At 43.6% G+C, this 19,810-nt stretch overlaps 1 protein-coding gene across 1 annotated transcript in view; it reads right to left on the reverse strand.

The window, feature by feature from the left end:
- Positions 1-19,810, reverse strand: part of Cfap54 (cilia and flagella associated protein 54) — a 301,678-nt gene that overhangs the window by 9,396 nt on the left and 272,472 nt on the right. The window contains exon 67 of the mRNA XM_055627824.1: positions 14,979-15,053. Coding sequence (XP_055483799.1) covers positions 14,979-15,053 — 75 coding nt within the window. The remainder of the gene's footprint in view (positions 1-14,978; positions 15,054-19,810) is intronic.

A 19,810-nucleotide genomic window follows, 5' to 3' on the forward strand; every position in this document is an offset into this window, starting at 1 on the left:
TTACAGACGCATGGGTGAGGAGGGATAACAGAGGAGAATGGGTAGCCCTCAGATACCTGCATCTTTACAAAAGCCCACCCCTTGATGGATAGTAACCCCTAGAGAGCCTTCCACTCCCTCCACAGACCAGCATCTCCAGGGACCATTTTCAGCCAGGAGTGGGGTGGGACAGAAGGAATATTGGTTGTCTGGATTTCCAGGTGAGGGTCTGGTGACCTCCACTCCTCTTTGTGCTACGTAATGTCAGTGGCTCCATTGCCGTTATGATGAGAATATCTACTGCTCTGTTGTTTTGTGTATTTGGCTGGTGACTGCGCCAAGGTTATCACTGCTCCCAGAAGGCAGTGAGGTGATCATGCTTTTCACAGAGGACAAAGCCTACCAGAGCGGTTTAACTGGGAAATTTCCCTAGAATCTTGTACAAATTTCTGAATCCGTGGGGGAGGAGGTGGAGGAGAATGAAATTGGGTCAGGGTGGTGAAGCTGCCCAGACCAGGGGCAGTTCATAGACATGGCAGAGGGTGGGCACAGGAAAACTGGGTGCTAGGGGAAAACGCTGTTTTGAGCACAGTGATAAGGAACATCTTTGGAGCAGCAGTCAGCCTGGACATAGAGCCCGACCCGGATACCTGCTAGCCGAGGGATGTGGGTGAGACATTGAATATCTTTGCTCCTCAACTTCTCTCATAGAAATAGGGATAGTGGTGATAGTGATAATAATACCAACACCTATCTGAAGTACAAACAAAATCTGAAGTCACATCTGAAGCTTAGAAGGGGCTTGTGTGTGTTCCCTGCCACTAAAACCACACTCTCATGCAAACTTAGTGATTCACAACAAGTTTGCTGTAAGTCCTGGAGGCCAGAAGCCTGAAATCTGTTTAACTGATATCAAGTCACGGTGTTGTCTGGACTGGTTTCTTCTGGAGGTTCTAAGTGGGCAAGTCCTTTATATTCCTTGGCTCCTGGTGGCTTTCTCCATCTTAAATTCAGGTTCGTTGCTCTTCAGCTTCCTTCATGGCTTTCCCTTTGTCTCCTCTTGGGTGTCAAACTCCCTGCAGCCCCTGCACAATCTCCTCATCATTTTCCCCTAAACGCAATCACATTCACAGAGTTGCTTTGTCATTCTAAGGTTCTGGGGATTCCTCTGGGAGGCCACTGGCCGCCTGTCACAGGTGGGGTTCTGTCATGTGTGTGGTCCATTGAGGTGATTCAGACCCTCTAATTTATCATGGCTGTCGTGTGGAGATTGGTATTATTGTATTAATTTTATTTAAATATTCACTACGTTTCTACAATAACCTATCGAGACAAAAAGTTATCACTGCTCACCAAAATACATATGTGTGTCTTCGCAAATTGGGTTGAGACAATAGGATCTGAGCAGGAATTATGACAGCCAAACAGCGTGGCTTTTAGAATTTATTACTTAGACCGGGACACATTTCAGAGGAAAAGAAGAGCCTGTGATCAATCATCCCAGATGAGTCTGTGCTCTCTGTGACTGCCAGCATATTGGGATACGTGGTCAACCTTCTAAGAACAGAATGTCTAGTTAGATTCTGAAGGCTTCTCTGGCAGTGCTGTCTATGAAGAACAACCACTGCAAATGCCAGAGACGAAAGTCCAAGTAGCCAGCCTTCACTAGATGTGAGGCAAATGAATCTTATTTGGAATGTGGAGGTGGCTTGTGGTGAAGTGCTTGCCTTCTAAGGGCGAGGACTTGAGTTCAAGTCCCACAAATCCATGGAAAGCTAGGTGCAGCAGCACACACCTGCAAGCCTATGGCTCCTCCAGTGGCACGGTGGGAGGCGATGGGAGGTAGGGATGTGAGAACCCCCAACGCTCACAGAGCAGCTAGCCTGTAGAAGGTGATGAGCACCTGCAGTGCTCAAGTGAGTCATGCCACACGTGTACCCTGCCACACACATACATGTACACATGCACACACATCATTACTGCCACTGAGCACTGGGGTTTAACGGTCAGTGCAGCATAAGGTATGCAGTCCTGACTGAAATTCCTGCCCTGGCAAGCTTGCCTTCCCTGCATTTTCTGTCACCACAGTGAGAGTTTAACTTCACTCAAAGGTCGGAGCTTTGAATCATGGCAGCCAAGTTAGCTGCTGGGTACCCTCCCCAGGGTCTCCATGGGGACTGCCTGCGTGCTTTTGACCAGGGATACAGAAATGAAAACTCCACAGTTATGAAAATATTTGATGCCTTTTTTTTTTTTTTAACCTCCTGAGGGAGCTCACTGGGCTTAACTTCTGGCAACGAGAAACTAAAAAACCAGAGGCTTTTTTTTTTTTTTTTTTTTTTTTTTGGTTTCAACCGAAGGCTTTGTAAAGAACCAGAGTTCACACTTTGTGTCGGGGACTTTGTTGCCTCAAATCAAAGCATGCTGGGTTCTGTTGCTTAGCAGCTCGCAGTGCAGTGGCAAACGGAAGAAGAGACCTTGCGTGCACAGTGTGGAAGGAGAGCTGCTCAGGCTGACCCTGTTCTCAGCAGGGAAGAGCTGCCCACCGTTCTTAGCCACTGGCGATGGCTGGCGAGGTCTCACAGAAAAAGTTTAAGCATCTGCAAACCCCTTCCACCCACTGCTTATATTAGTACATTGAATCTAAAACAATCAGCCTTTGTGGAGTACACAGGGGTATGCGGAGAAGTAGAGGGCAAGGAAAGAGAGTGGGAAGGAGAGAGGGAGCCGAGGAGGGAGGGCCGCTCACCGGGGGAGGAGAGAGCAGGGTGTGTGTGGGAAGACCACCGTGCTGAGGACTTGGCATGCACCCTGCACCACACCCTGAGCGTTGAGGGTGAACGAGGATTCTGTAGCCTAGCATTGAATGTGTGGATTTTCACCGTATTTTGTTCATTGGAAGGATGGGTTTAGGGCTAGCTGTGGGACCATGGCGAATGGAGAGGAGGCCAGTCCCAAGAGGTTACGTGGTGAGCCACTCCTTTTACGGAGCATCCTTGACGTAACAGCATTACAGAAATGTGAAGACTGGCGGTTGCCAGTGCCTAGGGGGAGACAGTGTGGGAGGGAAGTGGGTCTCCAGGAGGGTGACAGGGGCGCTAGCGGTGGCAGACGTGCTCTGTGTTTCGAGTGTGGCAGTGTCCCCACGCTGGCTAGGATGTTGGGCTTTCGTTGTGTAAAGGTTCCACAGCTGGGAGGAAAGCGTAAAAGGTGCACTGAGATTCTCTGTATTCTCATCTCTCCATATCCCTCTCCTTTTTCTTAGTTTTGGGACCTCACAAGGGCCATGCAAGTGTTCTAACATGGAGTCACAGACCTGTCTTCTCTGTGTGATTTTTTTTTTTTATTCAAAAATCTTACTTTACGTGTAGGAGTGTTTTGTCTGAACATATGTCCTCTCTAGGCACCATATGTATACAGTGTTGGTGGAGACCAGGAGAGAGCATCAGATCCCCTGGAACTACAATTACAGGTGGTTCTGTGTCATCGTGTGGATGCTGGGAATCCAACCCTGGGTCCTCTGGAAAAGCAGCCAGTGCTCTTAATCACTGAGCCATCTGATCCCCTGCCCCTCCGTGTTATTTCTTATAATGATAGGACTCCATGTGAATCCACAGTTAATTTAAAAATCAAGGTTGAAAAAGTAACTCATAATGACTAAAATAATTAAGAAAGCCCTTATTAAAGGACCATTTACTCTTTGAAAGTCAACAAACCTTCAGATGGGCTGAAAGCTGCTCACGAAGGGAGATGTTAATGGTCAAATATGCCAGTTGACATCAGCTTAAGGCTGGGAAAAATAAAGATGACCATAGCATATTGAGGGACCCCGCCTTCTCCGGGCACAGAGCTGGCCTACCACTGTGTTAAACATGGCCCCTAATGTGACTTCAGGTGACAGTAGCTGTGTGCCACTAATACTCACACGAGGGCACAAGCCCTAGAAAAAATGGAGTAGCTTTTTTATGCTCACACACATAGCAATCTAACTAGGAATCACATTTCCTGTTTTTTTCTTTCTCATTACGAGGCATTGCTTCTGAGACCTAATCAGAATCTAATCAACCAAGGCTCTTTAAAGACTTCCTTGTTTGCAGGGGCAGAACCGAAACACGGGGCGAGGGGTCTATCCTGCCATGCTGCGCCACCCTGAGTGCCTGAGAAGAGAGCGTGCAGGTACCAGCTGCATATATTGTAAGCAGACACGTTCTAAAACCCAGACTGGCTACTGTAAACAAGAAAAATGAAGAAGATGACACCTGCTCGTTCTTTGCGTATTTACTTAAATTTACAAAGTGTGTATGAAAAGAAGCTTTAGAGCAGAAGCAACGTATTCAGCTATATGGGGGGAGAGACATTCTCCTAAAGTGGAGATACAGTTACACTGTTGGATCTGCAATGAGGGAAAGGCCTTACTATACAGCTGCTCTTCAACTCACTGAGTAGCACAGGCCAGCTTCAAACTCAGCAATCCTCCTGTTCCCCTCAAGTGCAAGCATTGCAAGCATGTACCCCTGCATTTAGTTCAAGGGCTAATTTTGAAAAATACTTATTTACTTAGTTAAGTGTGTGTGTGTGTGTGTGTGTGTGTGTGTGTGTATCTGTGTTTGTGCATGTGTGTGTCTTTGTGTGCCATGTGTGTACAGGTACCTGTAGAGGCCAGAAGAGGGCATCAGATCCCCTGGAGATGAAGTTAGATGTAGTTACAGGGGGGCTGACAAGGGTTCTGGGAACCGAATTTCAGTCCTCTGAAAGAGCAACCAACAGGCACCTAACCGCTGAGCCACCTTCCCGTCTCTGAGGTCCAGGCAGAATAATTTAGCAAACTTGAAGGAAGGAAATGAAACTCATCATTTAGTTCGGTATTTTCCAAAATAGAAGTGAGATTGGCTGATGATCTCCCCCGTCTCGTACTTCCCCTCAAGTTGTACAGAGTGACTAACTGTCCCCTTGAGAGGGATGTGCAGTCGTTCAGGAAATGAAGCCAGCCTTGACTTATGAAGAAAAGCGCACACTTCTGTTACTTTGATGGTAAACACTCATTATCCCGCTCATGATGATACCATGGTTCAAATCACACCCCACTATCATCATACCCTCAAACTGCACGTTCACAAAGTGGTCTGGTATGCTGAGCACAGGAGGCATAGGTCTCTCAGTTCTTCCATGGAGGGGGGCTCGGGTGAAGAGTGTAAAGAAAAAAAAGAGTGTGTTTCACCTTGATACTATTGCTGGCAAATCTCAGAGAAATGAGCATTTTGAAATGCTCTAAACAGCCTAGGCTTTTCTTAGCATTTGAAGAGCACATTAATAGCCTGGTCTTTTTTTCTTTTTTTTAAGGCTTTCTTTTTCCCTTACCCAAATTTGACAGTCTTATGCAAACGGTGAGATGATACAATCAAAGTCACTGTGGTGTTTTTAAAAGCAGTGTGGAACTGATGCCGTCTGGCATTGTCTTCAAAGGAATACCCGAATATTAAGTGGATGCCTCATGATCTTATACACAAAGGGTGCTCTTCACTTGAGGATGGAATGATAATGTCTCATAGAAGGAAGATGTAATTCTAGATGCCCGTAATAGCCCATAAAATCTATTCAGACACTTCATGGCTGCTCCAACTGAAATCCAGTAAAAGAAAGAAGAAGAAAAAGAAAGAGAAGGAAAACCCGCAATTGTCAGCCCCTCAAAAATGTGTTAATGGAATTAATTGATAATGCCTGGTAATTACCTGCCATGGACACTGCAGAGCTTTGTGCTCGAAGCGGGGTGTACAGCTTACAGTGCGACCGCTGCTTCACCTCTGAGGTGTTGTTCAAGAGCCGCTGGCGGGCGGCAAGGAGCAGCCTCCAAGTAGAGGAAGACAAAACACAGAGACTGGCGCACTGACGGCTACAGATGCCAGCCTCGTGCTCTCCTTACAAACTGACTGGGTAGCCTTCCAGACACGGGGTGAAGACCGCGTCCAAACTTGAATGCTGGGATCTCATTGTGGATGATCAAAACTAGAGCTTAAATGGCAATGGAGCTTTGGCTTGGATATCTTTGGAGGCCTAGTCTTGAATCTCAGGCCACCAGGCTGTGAGAAGGGCCTACCATCCACAGAGGGTCTGGCACTATGGTCCCTGAAAAATCTAGGCAGGGCTGGCTCCAGGATAACTTAATGGAAATAGGACCCTCTGCAGTCAGCCCCTTTGGGGTATGACAGTCATCAGCTATGTGGCTTTGGGCAGGTCTTTCTGTTTTGCCTTGAAACAGGGACTCAGCCTGTAATGTAGGCCAGCTTAGAATTCACTGTACACAGTGAATTTTTGGTCCAGGCTGGCCAAAAGCTTACTATGCAGCCCAAATTGCCTTCAGATTCATGGCAGTCCTTCTGTGTCAGCCCCCCAAATGCTGGGCAGTACTTTGAAATAGTATCTTACTTATTTCTCCTGCCTTTTCATGCAAAACAGTGACTCATTAGGAACCTCAGCCACCATCTTTCCTTTTGGAAGCACTAACTCCAGCCATCCTTTCTAGATGCCCCTGTCCTGGCAAGGGCTCTCTGTTGTCTCCATCTTCCCTAGTGGGTCCAGCCCAGTGTCTTACACACAGCTACATGAAACTTTTAAATGGTGTTGCCTCCCCACTTCAAGGGGGGAAAAAGAGGCGGGGACCCTTAATTTCTTTTCATTTTCAGGACTTTGAAGATTTGGCTCATTCTTCCATCTTCATAGCAAAACTGCAAATCATGACCTGACCATCGAGCCTACTGCAGAGCTGACACTTGTGTTCTGCCTGCTCTTTCCCATCAGTAGAAAGCCTATTGTGAATGACCTTTGGCCATGTTTGTGTTTTGCTGAGGCTACTCTATTACTTACTGTGTTGTTGTTCTTTGGCACAATGAAAACTGTTAACAATGGACTACGAAATTTCATGGAAGGAACCAGTATATGCTCAACTGAAAAAAAAAAAATGTGCCCAGAGAAGTTTGTCACCTCCGGAGCTATGGCCAGAGCCCCTTATGAGAAGTGAGGGTGATGGTGCCTGAGGCTGGTTACCTCTCCTACTAAATTGCAGACTCCCCTCAGGGTGGGAATTCAGGCTTTTACATCCTCATTCTAGTGCCCTGACCTGTGGCTGCCACAGAAGAAGTACTCCATGGGGAACTGCTTAACAAGTGACTCATGCTGATGAACCCAGAGTCCATGTTCATGGCAATCTCGGGGCCATCTTTGGAAGATGATGCAAACCGTTCCTTCCTTTAGTATTTACTAACACCTGCAGGGGCAAGACACTGGACAAAGCACTGAGAATAAAAACACAGTAGGAAGGGATCATTGTATTATTGTATCCTATTGTGCTAGACCTAGTCAGCATTACAATTGGAGAGTAATAGAGATGTGTGTCGTTCAGACATATTCTGCTTTAAAACTTTTGCATGCCAAGATATGTAAGCCAAAGGCTGCAGAAGGAAGTGGAGAGCATTAGTCAGGTCTCCAAGCTGGCTCAGTGGTAAAGGTACTTGCCACCAAATCTGATGACCAGAGTTTGATTCCCTAGAGCCCACATGGTAGAAAGACAACACTGTCTCAAAAGTTGTCCTCTGTCATTCATACACGAGATTCCTCCCTCACCTCTCTCTGTCTCTCTCTTTCTCTCTCTGTCACACACACATACAAACACACACACACACACACACACACACGCACAAGTATGTAAATAAATAAATGTCAATGTTTTAAGAAAGAAAGGCCAACGCTAACAGAGCTATAACGTGTTATTTACCCATTTTACATAATAATCCAGAAAGATACTAGCATAGTACAGCAATCATTTCAGCTGACATAGGAAGGCTCGTAAGAGGTTATGAAGGATGGTAAGGTACCCATCATCTCGTGATGGAATCAATGTATTAGAAAAAAGAGCAAACGAGTCGATGAACTGAAATGATGCTAGCATGGTGGAGCAGTAACCATTATTCATCAGCACGAGGCTGATGCCAGTGTTCTGGCAGAAACGGAGCACAAACAGTAATGTTTTGTAGTACTTTAGATTGAGTCTGGGACCTAGGCCTGCTAGGCAAGCTTTCTGCCACTGAGCCCCTAAACAATTATTTTTAACAATAAGAAACAATTGGATATATGCACAGGGAATTCAGCTATGTAAGAAATACCCATCAATCAAGCACATAGTCACATTGCTTAAGTCAGTAGAATTTCAGTGTCATTAAGGATGTGTAGGTCAGGTAATATATATATATATTTAAGAAAGCAAGTTTTTGTTTGTTTGTTTTTGGTTTGGGGTTTTTTGTTTTTTTGTTTTGGTTCTGGGATTATTTTGCTAATTTAGGAGCTTAAGAAACAGAAATGGCAAACAGCAACTGTGCTTTTTTGGGGTACAGAGGAGGCACTTTTCCTGGCCATGGGATAGCTTCAGACCTGCTGTCACTGTCCCCACTGCTTGCTCCTCTTGAGTGCCAGCCCCCATCTCACATTTACCCAGTTAATAACATGCTTGTAGTTGTCTCTCTTCTTCCACCAAGCCAAAATACTTAGCTCTCTAGGACTCCCGAATCCTCAATGTGGGTCCTTTCTTTTGTGCAGAGCCAAATTCCTCAGCCATTTCACTTAATGAATCTGATGAGTATCCATCTGCCCAACTCACTCTGACCAGCAAGTCCTTGAACTACTTCACTGAGAAGTTAAATCACTGGGTGGACTGTCCCAACTGCATCCACTCCCTCCCTGTCCCTCTCCATCTTATCTGCAGAGTCCTTGAGCTTTCTGCTCTTTGCCCTGACCTGTCCCCTGTCCTTATAGATAACATCTCTTCCTCCTGCCGCCTCCTTTCTCTTATTCCCATTACACTGGTCTCTGTATCTCCCTCTGGTGCTTTGCCTTCCTCCTCAACCTTTCTTAGTCTATACTAACAACTTTTTTTTTTCCCAAGACAGAGTTTCTCTGTGCAGCTTTAGCTGTCCTGGACTCACTTCCACCTCAGAGAGCTCTGCCTGCCTCTGCCTCCCTGAGTGTTGGAATTACAGGCACGTGTCTCCACGCCCTACTTATATCAGCAACTTTCAAGTTGTCACCACTCCTCAACTGCCCATAGCATCTTTTTCCACTATTCAAAAGCAACATCCCGAGGATACAGGCAAGTTTATGGTCTTATTAAAGCAAATCTGTACCTGACTCCTACCCCTACCTTGAGCCTGCTGCTTAATTTTCCTGTACCTGAATTTCCTCACCAATGAAATAGGAGGCTCTATGAGATAGTGAGGTTACTTGCTGCTCTTATAGAAGACTGAGGTTTGGTTCCAGGAGCCACATCCAGTGGCTCACAAGTGTCTGTAACTCCAACTCCGTGGTATCTGATGTCCTTTTCTGGCCTCCAAGGAGCAACAGCATGCATGTGCACACACAGGCAAGCATGCATACACACACCCACGTGCACACACCCACACAAAATAAAATAATTTTAAAAGTAAATAAAATGGCAATCAACTCTATAAGATTCTTCTAATATTAAATGAATTAATTGTCTTAATCATTGTTTTATTACTGTGCAGAGATACTACGACAAAGCAACTCTTATAAAGGAAAGCATTTGGTTGGGGCTTGTTTGCAATTTCAAAGGTCTAGTCCATTATGGGTCAAGGCAGGAAACAGGCTACAGGCAGGCAGACATGGTGCTGGCGGAGGATTTGAGAGTTCTACATCTGGGTCCTGGGTTGGTGGGCAGCAGGAAGAGAGGGAGAGGAGACATTGAGCCTGGCATGAGCATTTGAGACCCCAAAGCCCACCCTCAGTGGTACACTTCCTCCATCAAGGCCACACCCACTCCAACAAGACCACACTTCCTAATCCCTGTCAAGTATCACCACTCCCTAATGACCAACCATACAAATACATAAGCCAATGGAGGCTATCTTTACTATTATTGTTATTATTATGATCATTATTATTTTGGTTTTGCTTGACAGGGTTTCTCTGTGTAGCCTTGACTGTCCTGAACTCCCTCTGTAGACCAGGCTGGCCTCCTGCCTGCCTGTGCCTCTCCAAGGGCTGGGATCAAAGTTGTGCGTCACCATGCACAACTTGAAGGCTATCTTTATTCAGATCGCCACACTAATATATTCAAAACATTTAGCAATGTTGGCACACACTATGTTCTCAACAAATATGAACTAGTGTTATTAGTATGGTTACTAGTGGTTTATTGGCATTCAGCAAATACCATTATAATTGCCAGTTACTGGTGCTAGGTCTAGCTGAAAATGCTGAAGTGAAAGAAAATTTCTTTACTTGCACAGACAATGAAAATTGTCCTGTGACCCCTGCGTGTATTACGTTTCATCTCTTCCAACCAGAATCTGTGCCTAGGAATCTCTTCCAAGTACAGGTCTGTATGGTTCTTGTCTGCACAAATGAGCTGTATGCTCACACGCTGATCTGTTCAATTCATACACACTCACGTACATATGTGTATAATTGAGACTAGTTTCTTTGTGTCATGTGAACAATACAAAAACATTAATTTAGCTGGCTGGAGGTGCTCTCATCTGTATTGCCTTGCAGCTATCGAAGTTATCTACGCCAATGCCCTGCACCCAGCTAACAGTCAATAATTAATGCTGCTCAGGGAGCTGTATAGAAGCGCTTCGTCTTCCCAGGGATGGTTAGTCATAGCAAGACAGGAAATAACTTCAGCATCCTATTTGAATCCTACATGACAGCCTGGAAACTAATAATTTAAACCTATGCAGGCAATTGAGGGATACTTTTGTTGTTTTGTGACATGAAATCATACCTAGCTGTCACTGATACTATGTGATTGTCACTAAGGTCTGCATGGACACTCCTTTATATCCTTGCTCTTCTAAGTCTCCTTTTTTAATTTTTTTTTATTTTTTTTTTACAAAAACAACTTTTACACAGTAGTATTTATCTTAATTACAAAGAGGTGATACAAGCCAAGGTAATTTGTAGTAGGTATGTTCAGTAAAAAATTAAAAGCTTGCATAACACGATCTCCTATCAGTGGTGAAAAATGTCACAAAGGGCCAGGCATGGTGGTGTATACTTTTAATCCCAGCACCAAGGATGCAGAGGTAGATGGTTCTCTGTGAGTTCTAGACCACTCTAGTCTACAAAGGCTACTCAAGGCCACACAGTGAGACACTGTCTCAAACAAACAAACAAACAAACAAACAAACAAACAAAAACCCAATTCTATTAACACCTATAACTTTGCTTGTTCAAGAATTTTTTATTGGGATAAGCTCACAAATTTCCATGTTTCATCCCTGTCGGGAGCCGTGACTCCAAGCGGCTGGCTTTGATATTTAGCTTTTAGCAGGCCTTTATTAATGGCAGAGAACTTATAAGTCCATCTCCTTTTGTTTGTGACAGCAGGTGGGATAGCTTGTGAGGGTCACACCTCTTCCTCTAGCTCCTTGTGCAAACTAACCTATTGTTCTGAGATGTTTCTACTCTGGCTCAGAAACTCTACAATAAAAAGACAGGCCGACAGTTATGGCAAGAAGAAGGCTGGAGACAGAGTTGGAGGCAGAGACTTGAGGCTTGCTGCTGGCACTGCTTGCTGCAGCAGTCTGCCTTTTGCCATGGCTGTCGAGTCTGGACCTTTAAAAAGTTTCCTGTGTGCTGTGTGTTCATTTTATTAAGTTTAATCCTCACGCCCAACTCAAGAACCGTTCAACTCTGCCCAGCTGGCCCCGGCACATCCCAGCACTATTAGGGAATCTGCCTCTCAGCAGAGGTCAAATGTGAGATTCAAGTGGAAGATAGATGGGTAGATCCTACGCTTCCTATTCTACTATGATCCTGCACACTGGCCTAATTTCTACAGCTTCAATAGGGATTTACATTAATGGATAGAGAACCTGGTTTCTGTTTCCTCTTATGGCTTTTCGACCATAAAAATTAAATTTAGATATTAAAACTGTAAAACTAGGGAAGCAGGAGCTGAAGCATTCACACATGAGGATGACAATAATAAAGTTATGCTTAGATACCCCAGTTTTAAGCATTTGCTTGCATCAGGCCCTTTTATACAGACTTAACCCATTACTGCTTTAATATTCACAATAACTGTGAGAAGTTGGCATCATTACTTCATTTAATGTACGCAGCTTTAGGCCACACCATTGTTAGCGCTCAAGACTAGGATTTCAAACCTGACCTGCCAGAATCCAGAACCCATGAAACACTGGGTTCATTATTTATCTCAAGAAACACGTTTTTTGTGATCCATTACTGAATGCTCTAGGTGGGTAATTTTATTGTTAATTTTTTTATCAGGAGCTTCATTAGGTCAAGAGATGCCTATGAGATTAGTTAACACACTTCTTGGTGTATCTGTGAGATATCTTGGTTTCTGGAGATGACTGGTGCGTAAGACAGCAAGATAGAGGGAGAGACCCAGCCTTGATGAAGACAGCGCCACCATTGGCTGAGTGTCTGCATGAAGAGAGGTGGGAAGAGGAAGCCAGTTAGAACCTGCAGGAGCCATGGCTGTGCAGGGAGCTCCGAGACCAACCACCTCAGGCTGGCTGCCTTGTTCTGAAGCTTCCAGCATCATACGCTGAGGGGCTACTGGGTTTTCTGACTCTCTTAGCATGCAGACAGCCCATGGATCTATCTATACTCCAGTCATGTAAATCAACATAGTAAATCCCTCTTCAATCACGTACGCATGCACATACAGACACACACATACACCCCACACATATACACATATATACACACATGGATACATGAACACACACATACATCATACACATGCACATAGACACACAGTGTGCACATACGCATAACTTATATTCATCCTTTTCTTCCAGAGAACCCAACACACAAAAGTAATTCATTCAAATTTAGATGTAAGGTTGGTTTTACTCTTTCTACCTCGGTAGACCTATACATTTCTTGAGTTACAAAATAAGTTACAAAATGGACAAGGGACACATTATTAAGTGGATTTTTTTAAGGTAAAAACTATATTCAGGAGTTTAAACCTAAAGGGGATTAAACTTAATTTTATAAAGCACCATGAGAATACGAATGTAGATGCTGTAGCATTGCGGTCCCAAAAGCTGGGGAGCTGATGAAAGGCACAGTACAGTGTATCATGGTTCTCCAGATGTCATCTCTTCAGACATTTTCCTTGAGCAACCCTAATAAACCATGACCTTATGACCCTACAGAAAAAGCAGCAAATATCTTCTGGAAAGGTCCAGAAAAAAAATTTAGGCCTTGGAAGACATTCGGCTTTTAATAGCCAGCTCTGGTGGGATAGCAGCACAACACATAGAAACTACAACTAAATGAACACATGACTTTCCAATAACTCATTATTTTAAACTGTCAATGTAGATTTATTTACAGGCTACAGTTTGACACTCCCTATCCTGGTATAGTGCCTCATTTATTTTTTATTTTATTATTATTATTATGTTTTTAGTTTTTAGCAATTAAAAAATCCAAACTTATCTTTCTGCTGGTACTGAAGGTGATGATGGTGATGAATTCTGTCCACTCCCTCTACTAAAAGGCAGCTATATAAGTAAAGTTTTATAATTTGAAATGTGTTTATAAGATGAACTATGTTTGGATCACACATGTTGAAAGATAAAACAAAACAGAGAAGAAATTCATTCCAGAGAATGAAAGAGCAGGAGGCACATTGCTGGTAGAGCTCACACTCCAACACTAACACAAAACTTCCTGACAGTTCACTTTAAATATCTGATGACTAAGTATACAAGTGGCCACTACTTCACAAATGTAAAGCAGAAGCTGTCAAAAAAAAAACCCATGTGAAATATCTTTGCCCTTATTAAATAATAGATATAAAATATAAAACAACCATCTGGATCATGGCAAGGTAAAGAAGTGTATATCAATGTAGATGGGAGCTTTACCCTGAGTATTGTTTGCAGCTGTCTAAAGTTGTACAGCTGCTGGGGGAAAAGCAGTTTGAGAGGTCCTCAGGTAATTAAACACAGAATTAACATGTGATTTAGTATTTCCACTTCTTAAGTACATATCCCCACCCTTTGAAGCCAGGCAGGACTCAAACACCCCCCCCATGTGATGCAATAATCAAAAGGTGAACAAAACACAATGCCTAATGTAAGATGAATGGATAAACATATATGGCGTCCAGACACAGAGAAAATACAAAATAAAGTAAAAGCGAATTAAATACTTTAGAACATTAGCTAAGTTAAGCAAGCCACATACCAAGGGACAAGAATGACACAATTCCATCTATAGGATGTACCTGTAATAGGCAAACTGGGACACTGAAGGTAGGACAGAGGTTATCAGGAGTTGAGGAGGGTGCTGGGGAGGAATAGCGAGCTAATTATTCAATAATAGAGTTCCTGCTTGGAGTGATGAAGCAGTTGGGGAGGTGGGTGGAGGTAATAGGTGCTTGGCATTTGAACTTCACAGCTATCCACTACACCAAATGGCTAACATTACAAACTTTATAATATGTTTGTTTTATATGTGCACATAGGTAAACCCACACTTCAGGATCTGAAGTAAATAAGTACTGAGCTATAGTGCTTGGTGAGCAAATGAATGAGACTATTTTAAGACATTAAATATGACCAAGTAGACTTTTCACATACAAAAACTTCTCCATGACATGACTGGTTAACAAAACAGCAAGTTTCACATGCAGGTAAATTTTATTCCATCAATGTGAAAACTCTTAATTTGTGTGTACATGGAGAAAATTCTAGATATTCTCCAAACGCTAACAGAGGACTTTCATACAATGGAGGCTATGAAGTGATTTTTTTTAACTTTATAATTTGCTGCACCAGTTGAAGAGTTTTAGGGAAAAAATACTCTTAACTGAAGTAATATGCTCTTATAAATTCACATGTACTGCTTTTGCCCATGAAGTAAGGGAGCAGGGTCTGCTGTACTTCAGTTAGATACATGTTGTGTCTCTGTGATCACAGTCTCAGAGGAGAGCTACGTACCTCAGTCAGTGGTGAGAGCTCTTTGTTGTTGGAAAATAGATCTTCTATTTCAGAGCAACATTCAAGGATCATATTCTAGAAACAAGAAGAAAGCAACAGGGTGATTCTAATGTTATTGGGAAAGTATCCCATATTAATTATTAACTATTTTTGTCTTACATTATGTCACTCGACCCTTTTCCCAGGCTGTGAAAGATGGAACTGGAAATCATTTTCTCAAGTCATCCAGGTTATTTGAAAGGATACAAGGTAGCAACAAGAAATGAGAGCTGTGCTTACTCATGAACACCTGTTGACTGTTAAGATGCATATTCTGCAGAGTAATGACAAGCATGATAATTTACGCCAAAATAATGTTTGGGGAAATGACATTTCCATCGAGAAGAACTCTTTGGGATGAAGTGATTCAGATCACAGGGGCTGGGAGTGAGAAGCTTAATTAGAAAAGAATGGATGGCAGCTGAGAACAAACGAGAACAGTTAACAAGAGAAGTTAGTGGAGTGAGTCTGCTGATGGCCCTGTGTTGTTAAAGAAAAGAATAAAAATCCCAACTGTTCTATTTTACCAGACTCAGGAGCCAGATGCTGGGGTGAAAACATGCTAGCTCAGAGAAGCAGAGAAAGCACCCAGCTGACCTTTCTTCTCAGCTCACATCCCAATGGAAAAAACCCAAAAAGGTTTACTAGCTCAGCTGACAGCCCAGGAGGAAAAAGCCAAAAGACCCAAAGCCACAGGCTTGCTACCGCAAAGCCCAAAAAGCCAGAGCACTAAAGCTTAGAGAGCTAAAGTTCCTTCTTCTTCTCCAAGCTGTCTTTAATACCCTTCAACTCAAAGTCCCTCCTATTCTTTAATCCCTGTCAGCTGGTTTCTTGTTCCACCTCTGGACCGAGGGTTACCTTTATTAAGTCCTGTGTATAGAAAGCTCTTAGATTAAAGGTGTGTGCTAGAGCTGAATCACAGCATAATCACCTGTTTATGATAAAGAGAAAGTTCTTCGACTAAAGATGTGTGCTACGGTTCAACCACACCAAACAAGAAACACGGTTTTACAGTTCACATTTTTGGGGTTCACAATGGCATCTAAGATCCTGCAACAGCCTTACATGGCCTGGCTGCAGGGACAGAGTTGTCCTTATGTGTGGCCATCTGACCTCAGATGACCCCCCTACAGGCAGAGCTGACAAAACCAGGCTCCCTATCATTGCAGCTTCACAGAGAAAATACAATGCTACACGAGCCTGAGAGACCATGTAAGGTGTGAGGTAAGATGTGAAGCTGGAGAAAGCAGCTACTGGGTTAGTGCTGTGAGTTGAGGAAGAGAAAGACCCAGGGGCTAAAGAGAGTCTGTGTCCCCCCATGGGTCTGAGTGCAACTTCCGCTCCCAGTTCTGGTTTCCATAAAGCTTCGTGTGCTCTATCCGGTTGTCTGCTGCATACAGGCTTACTATACGCTTTGAGATGTGTCTCTGCCCTTTCCCTCCAAGCCCATTTTACTTTAGCCAGTGTTGTTTTCCTTTACTCACAACTAAATGAATTATAACTATAAGATTGAAAGATGAGGCTGGGGTCGGGTGGGGCTGGAGAAATGACTCAGTGGTTAAGAGCAATGGCTGTAATTCCAGAGGACTGGGGTTCAATTTCTACCACTCACATGGCAGCTCACAGCTGTCTGTAAGTTCAATGCCAGGGGATCTAACACCCTCATGCAGACATATATGCAGGCAAAACATCAGTGCACTAAAAATGCCTTTTAGAAAAAGTTGAAGAAAAGAAAGGGAAAAGAGAGGGAAGGGGTGCTTGGGAGGTGGCTCAGTGGTTGGTGAAGCACTTGGCTCTTTCAGAGAACCTGCGTTCAGTTCCCAACACCCATATGGTGGCTCAGAACCATCTGAGACTTCAGTGCCATGGCACCTGATACTCTTTTCTGACCTCCACAGGCATAGGCTCCCATGTGGTATACAAACATACATAAAGGCAAAACACACACAGAATAAACAAATAAATCTTTTTTTTTTTTTAAAAAAAAAAAAAAAAGGAGGTTGTCAGAGCTAAGCTATGCCTACCTCAAAATGTTGCCAGTATTTAGCCCTGAAGTACTGGTACTCAAAATATTAAAATATAATAAATAATAAAATAATAAAAAGGCATTAATTTTTAAATAATAACTGAACCATGATGGTTAAAACCTTAAAATGAAAAGCAAATGATAATAGACCTTGATAGTCCAAGCCCCATTATAACTAAGTTTTAATAGATGCATATTCACAGAAATGATCCAATTAGAGCTTAAAATTTTTTTAAAAGCCCTCCAGCTAATTCTTAAAATTTAACAAATATATTCAAGACATTCTGCAGAGTACTGTGGGATACAAAGGCGAAGAAACAGGCTCTAGCTTCGCAAAATAGATTTTACTGAGAAAAATGGATGCACAAAAAAATGACATGGCAAATATGGTTTGTTCAGAACACACGCAGTTACGGCATGTGACAGGATCTGACATGTGGGACAGTAATTCTTAGTGTGAAGATAAGGAGGACTTTCTAGAGGAGAGCTCATGTGACCTGTGCCCTGAAAGAGCAGAAGGCCAGTTTACCAGTGGTGGCACCACTGAGGTTTCTGCTCTCCCAGCAACCATTAATTAATTGCTTATGTCTCTCAGGGAGTGGTAGGGACTCTATTCCCTGATGCAATGTGGTTGGACCTGTCTTGTGCAGATCTTGTGCCATTAGACACTACTGTTTTGAGTTGGTGAGTATAGCATGGTTAGAAGACATCTCTTCACAGGACTCCTTCTTATCCTCCAGCTCTTACTTTCTTCCCATCCCCCCACCTCCCCTGATGTTCCTGGAGCCTCGGAAGGGGTGATACAGATGTCCCACCTAACCCCAAGCCCTCATAGTCACTCTCTCTCTCTCTTTCAGGACTCTCACCAGTTAACCCCCTCTCATGCTCATATAGACAACCCTAATTAAATATAGTAAGCCCTGATTAAATAGAGAGAGCCACAAACAGACAAAAAGCTCCATGAAAGGGAGGAAGGGACATCATGAGAAAAAAAGAGAGTTCAATGGGAGAGAAAGTGATGAGAGAATAATGGGGGAGAGATGATGAAAGGACATTATACACATTATATAGCATATAATTGTATACAATTATGTTAAGGTACAATGAAGTAGTGAAAGGATAAATTTAAAAAGCAAAAAGGAGAAGATCTTTTAATTGGTCAAGAGTGGATACAAAGGCAGGAGTGAGCTGGGGTGCATGAGCCACAAGCCTTGGACAATCAAGGAACACGGGGTTCTGATGTGCTTTTTTCTCTGTGGCAAGTGGGGAAGTATGAGACTTGACAAATAGGCAGTTCATTACAAATAGCACGCAAAAGTGAGAGATCTGAGTTTAAACTGTGGGAAATTGGTTAGGAGGAGGCCGAGGGAGTAATGATACAGATTGCCTTGAAAACGTAATTCTGACCACTGTTGGAAGGTAAGCTGGCCTGGGAAGCAACAAGAAAAAGAATAATCAGCTGGGAGGCTACGCACACCATTAGAGCTTTAGTTCAGCTTCACAGGGTAAAGGATATAGAGGGAGGAGGGCAGGAGGTCCAGCACTATCTGATCGCTCTCTTACAACCCTCCACAGCAAGGGGAACACATTTCTGCACCTGCGCCACACCAGTTTATTTCTCACTGGATTCTTGACTTGTTAAAGTATGGTTTCTCTATACACACGGTTTCAGTAACAGCCATGATGGGTTACTGCCGTGATTTCATCAGGAGCCATCAAGCAAAATGGCTTTATATGTACCATTCATCATCTCAGCAACAGATGAAGGGAGCACTGTTATGTGATAGATGCCTTCTACTGCCCATCTCAGCGGGAGTAGTTTTGCCTCAGCGATGCTGTGTTGCCTGGGGCTGTGAGGTAAGCCACATACACACACCCTGGAATTGGTTGATTTGAATACCTCACATGGCCTTGCTGCCGCAGGCTCTGGGGAGGTGCTAAGCTCAGCATTCCTAGACAAAATGTGGTGGAAAGCTTGCTGACTTTGATAATGGTCAGAGAGGTGAAGTGACCCTCAACCAGGCTTTGCCTTTTTCCCTTTACAGGAACACTCATGACTTCTATGAGAGATGACCTCCAACACACTAAAGCCAATTCTCATACTTGGAATCCTCATCCTCTTTGACCTACATCAAGAGAGATGCTTCCTAAGTTGTTTTCCAGCCTTCCAATTCTTGCTTCCTCTGTTCTCACTGCCATGATTATCAAATTGTTGGCTGAGGCACACAACCTCTTCCAATCTCCCCAGCCCAGACTGACTGCCCCACAGCTTTTCCCTACAAAGTCTGTCCGCCATTTACTCAAGTCGTCATCTGTGGAATGGCCCTGACAGGCCATGGGGTGGAGGAGGAAGCAGAGAGGAACAACACAGAACTTAAGGAGTTCTCAGTCTGGACACACACATACACGCACCTGAGCACACATGCATGCGCATTCAGGGACAGACTCCTCCCAGGCTGCCTGGGGAGGTTAGAGTGAGCTGCTCTCAGGTCCACCCGCCTGCCAGCTACCCTGCTCCCCAGTACTCTGCCACTTGCTGTTCCCTAAATGTGTGCAAATAATGGCTTCTCAGATAGAATAGAGAACGCTAAAACCAGAGTGTATTTTTTTCTCCAGGCTTCTACAGCCACAGTGCTTCTATATTTGGGACTTTAATATTATACTAATTAATCCATTTATACTGTTCAGGCATTCTGTAAGTATTTGCTGAAGTAAACTTATATATTTTGGCAAACATATAGTGAGCTTCCTAGGGCAACATATTTTC

The sequence above is a fragment of the Psammomys obesus genome, unplaced genomic scaffold, assembly GCF_907164565.1.
Source record: "Psammomys obesus unplaced genomic scaffold, mPsaObe1.curated_primary_1811, whole genome shotgun sequence".
NCBI classification, from domain to species: Eukaryota; Metazoa; Chordata; class Mammalia; order Rodentia; family Muridae; genus Psammomys; species Psammomys obesus.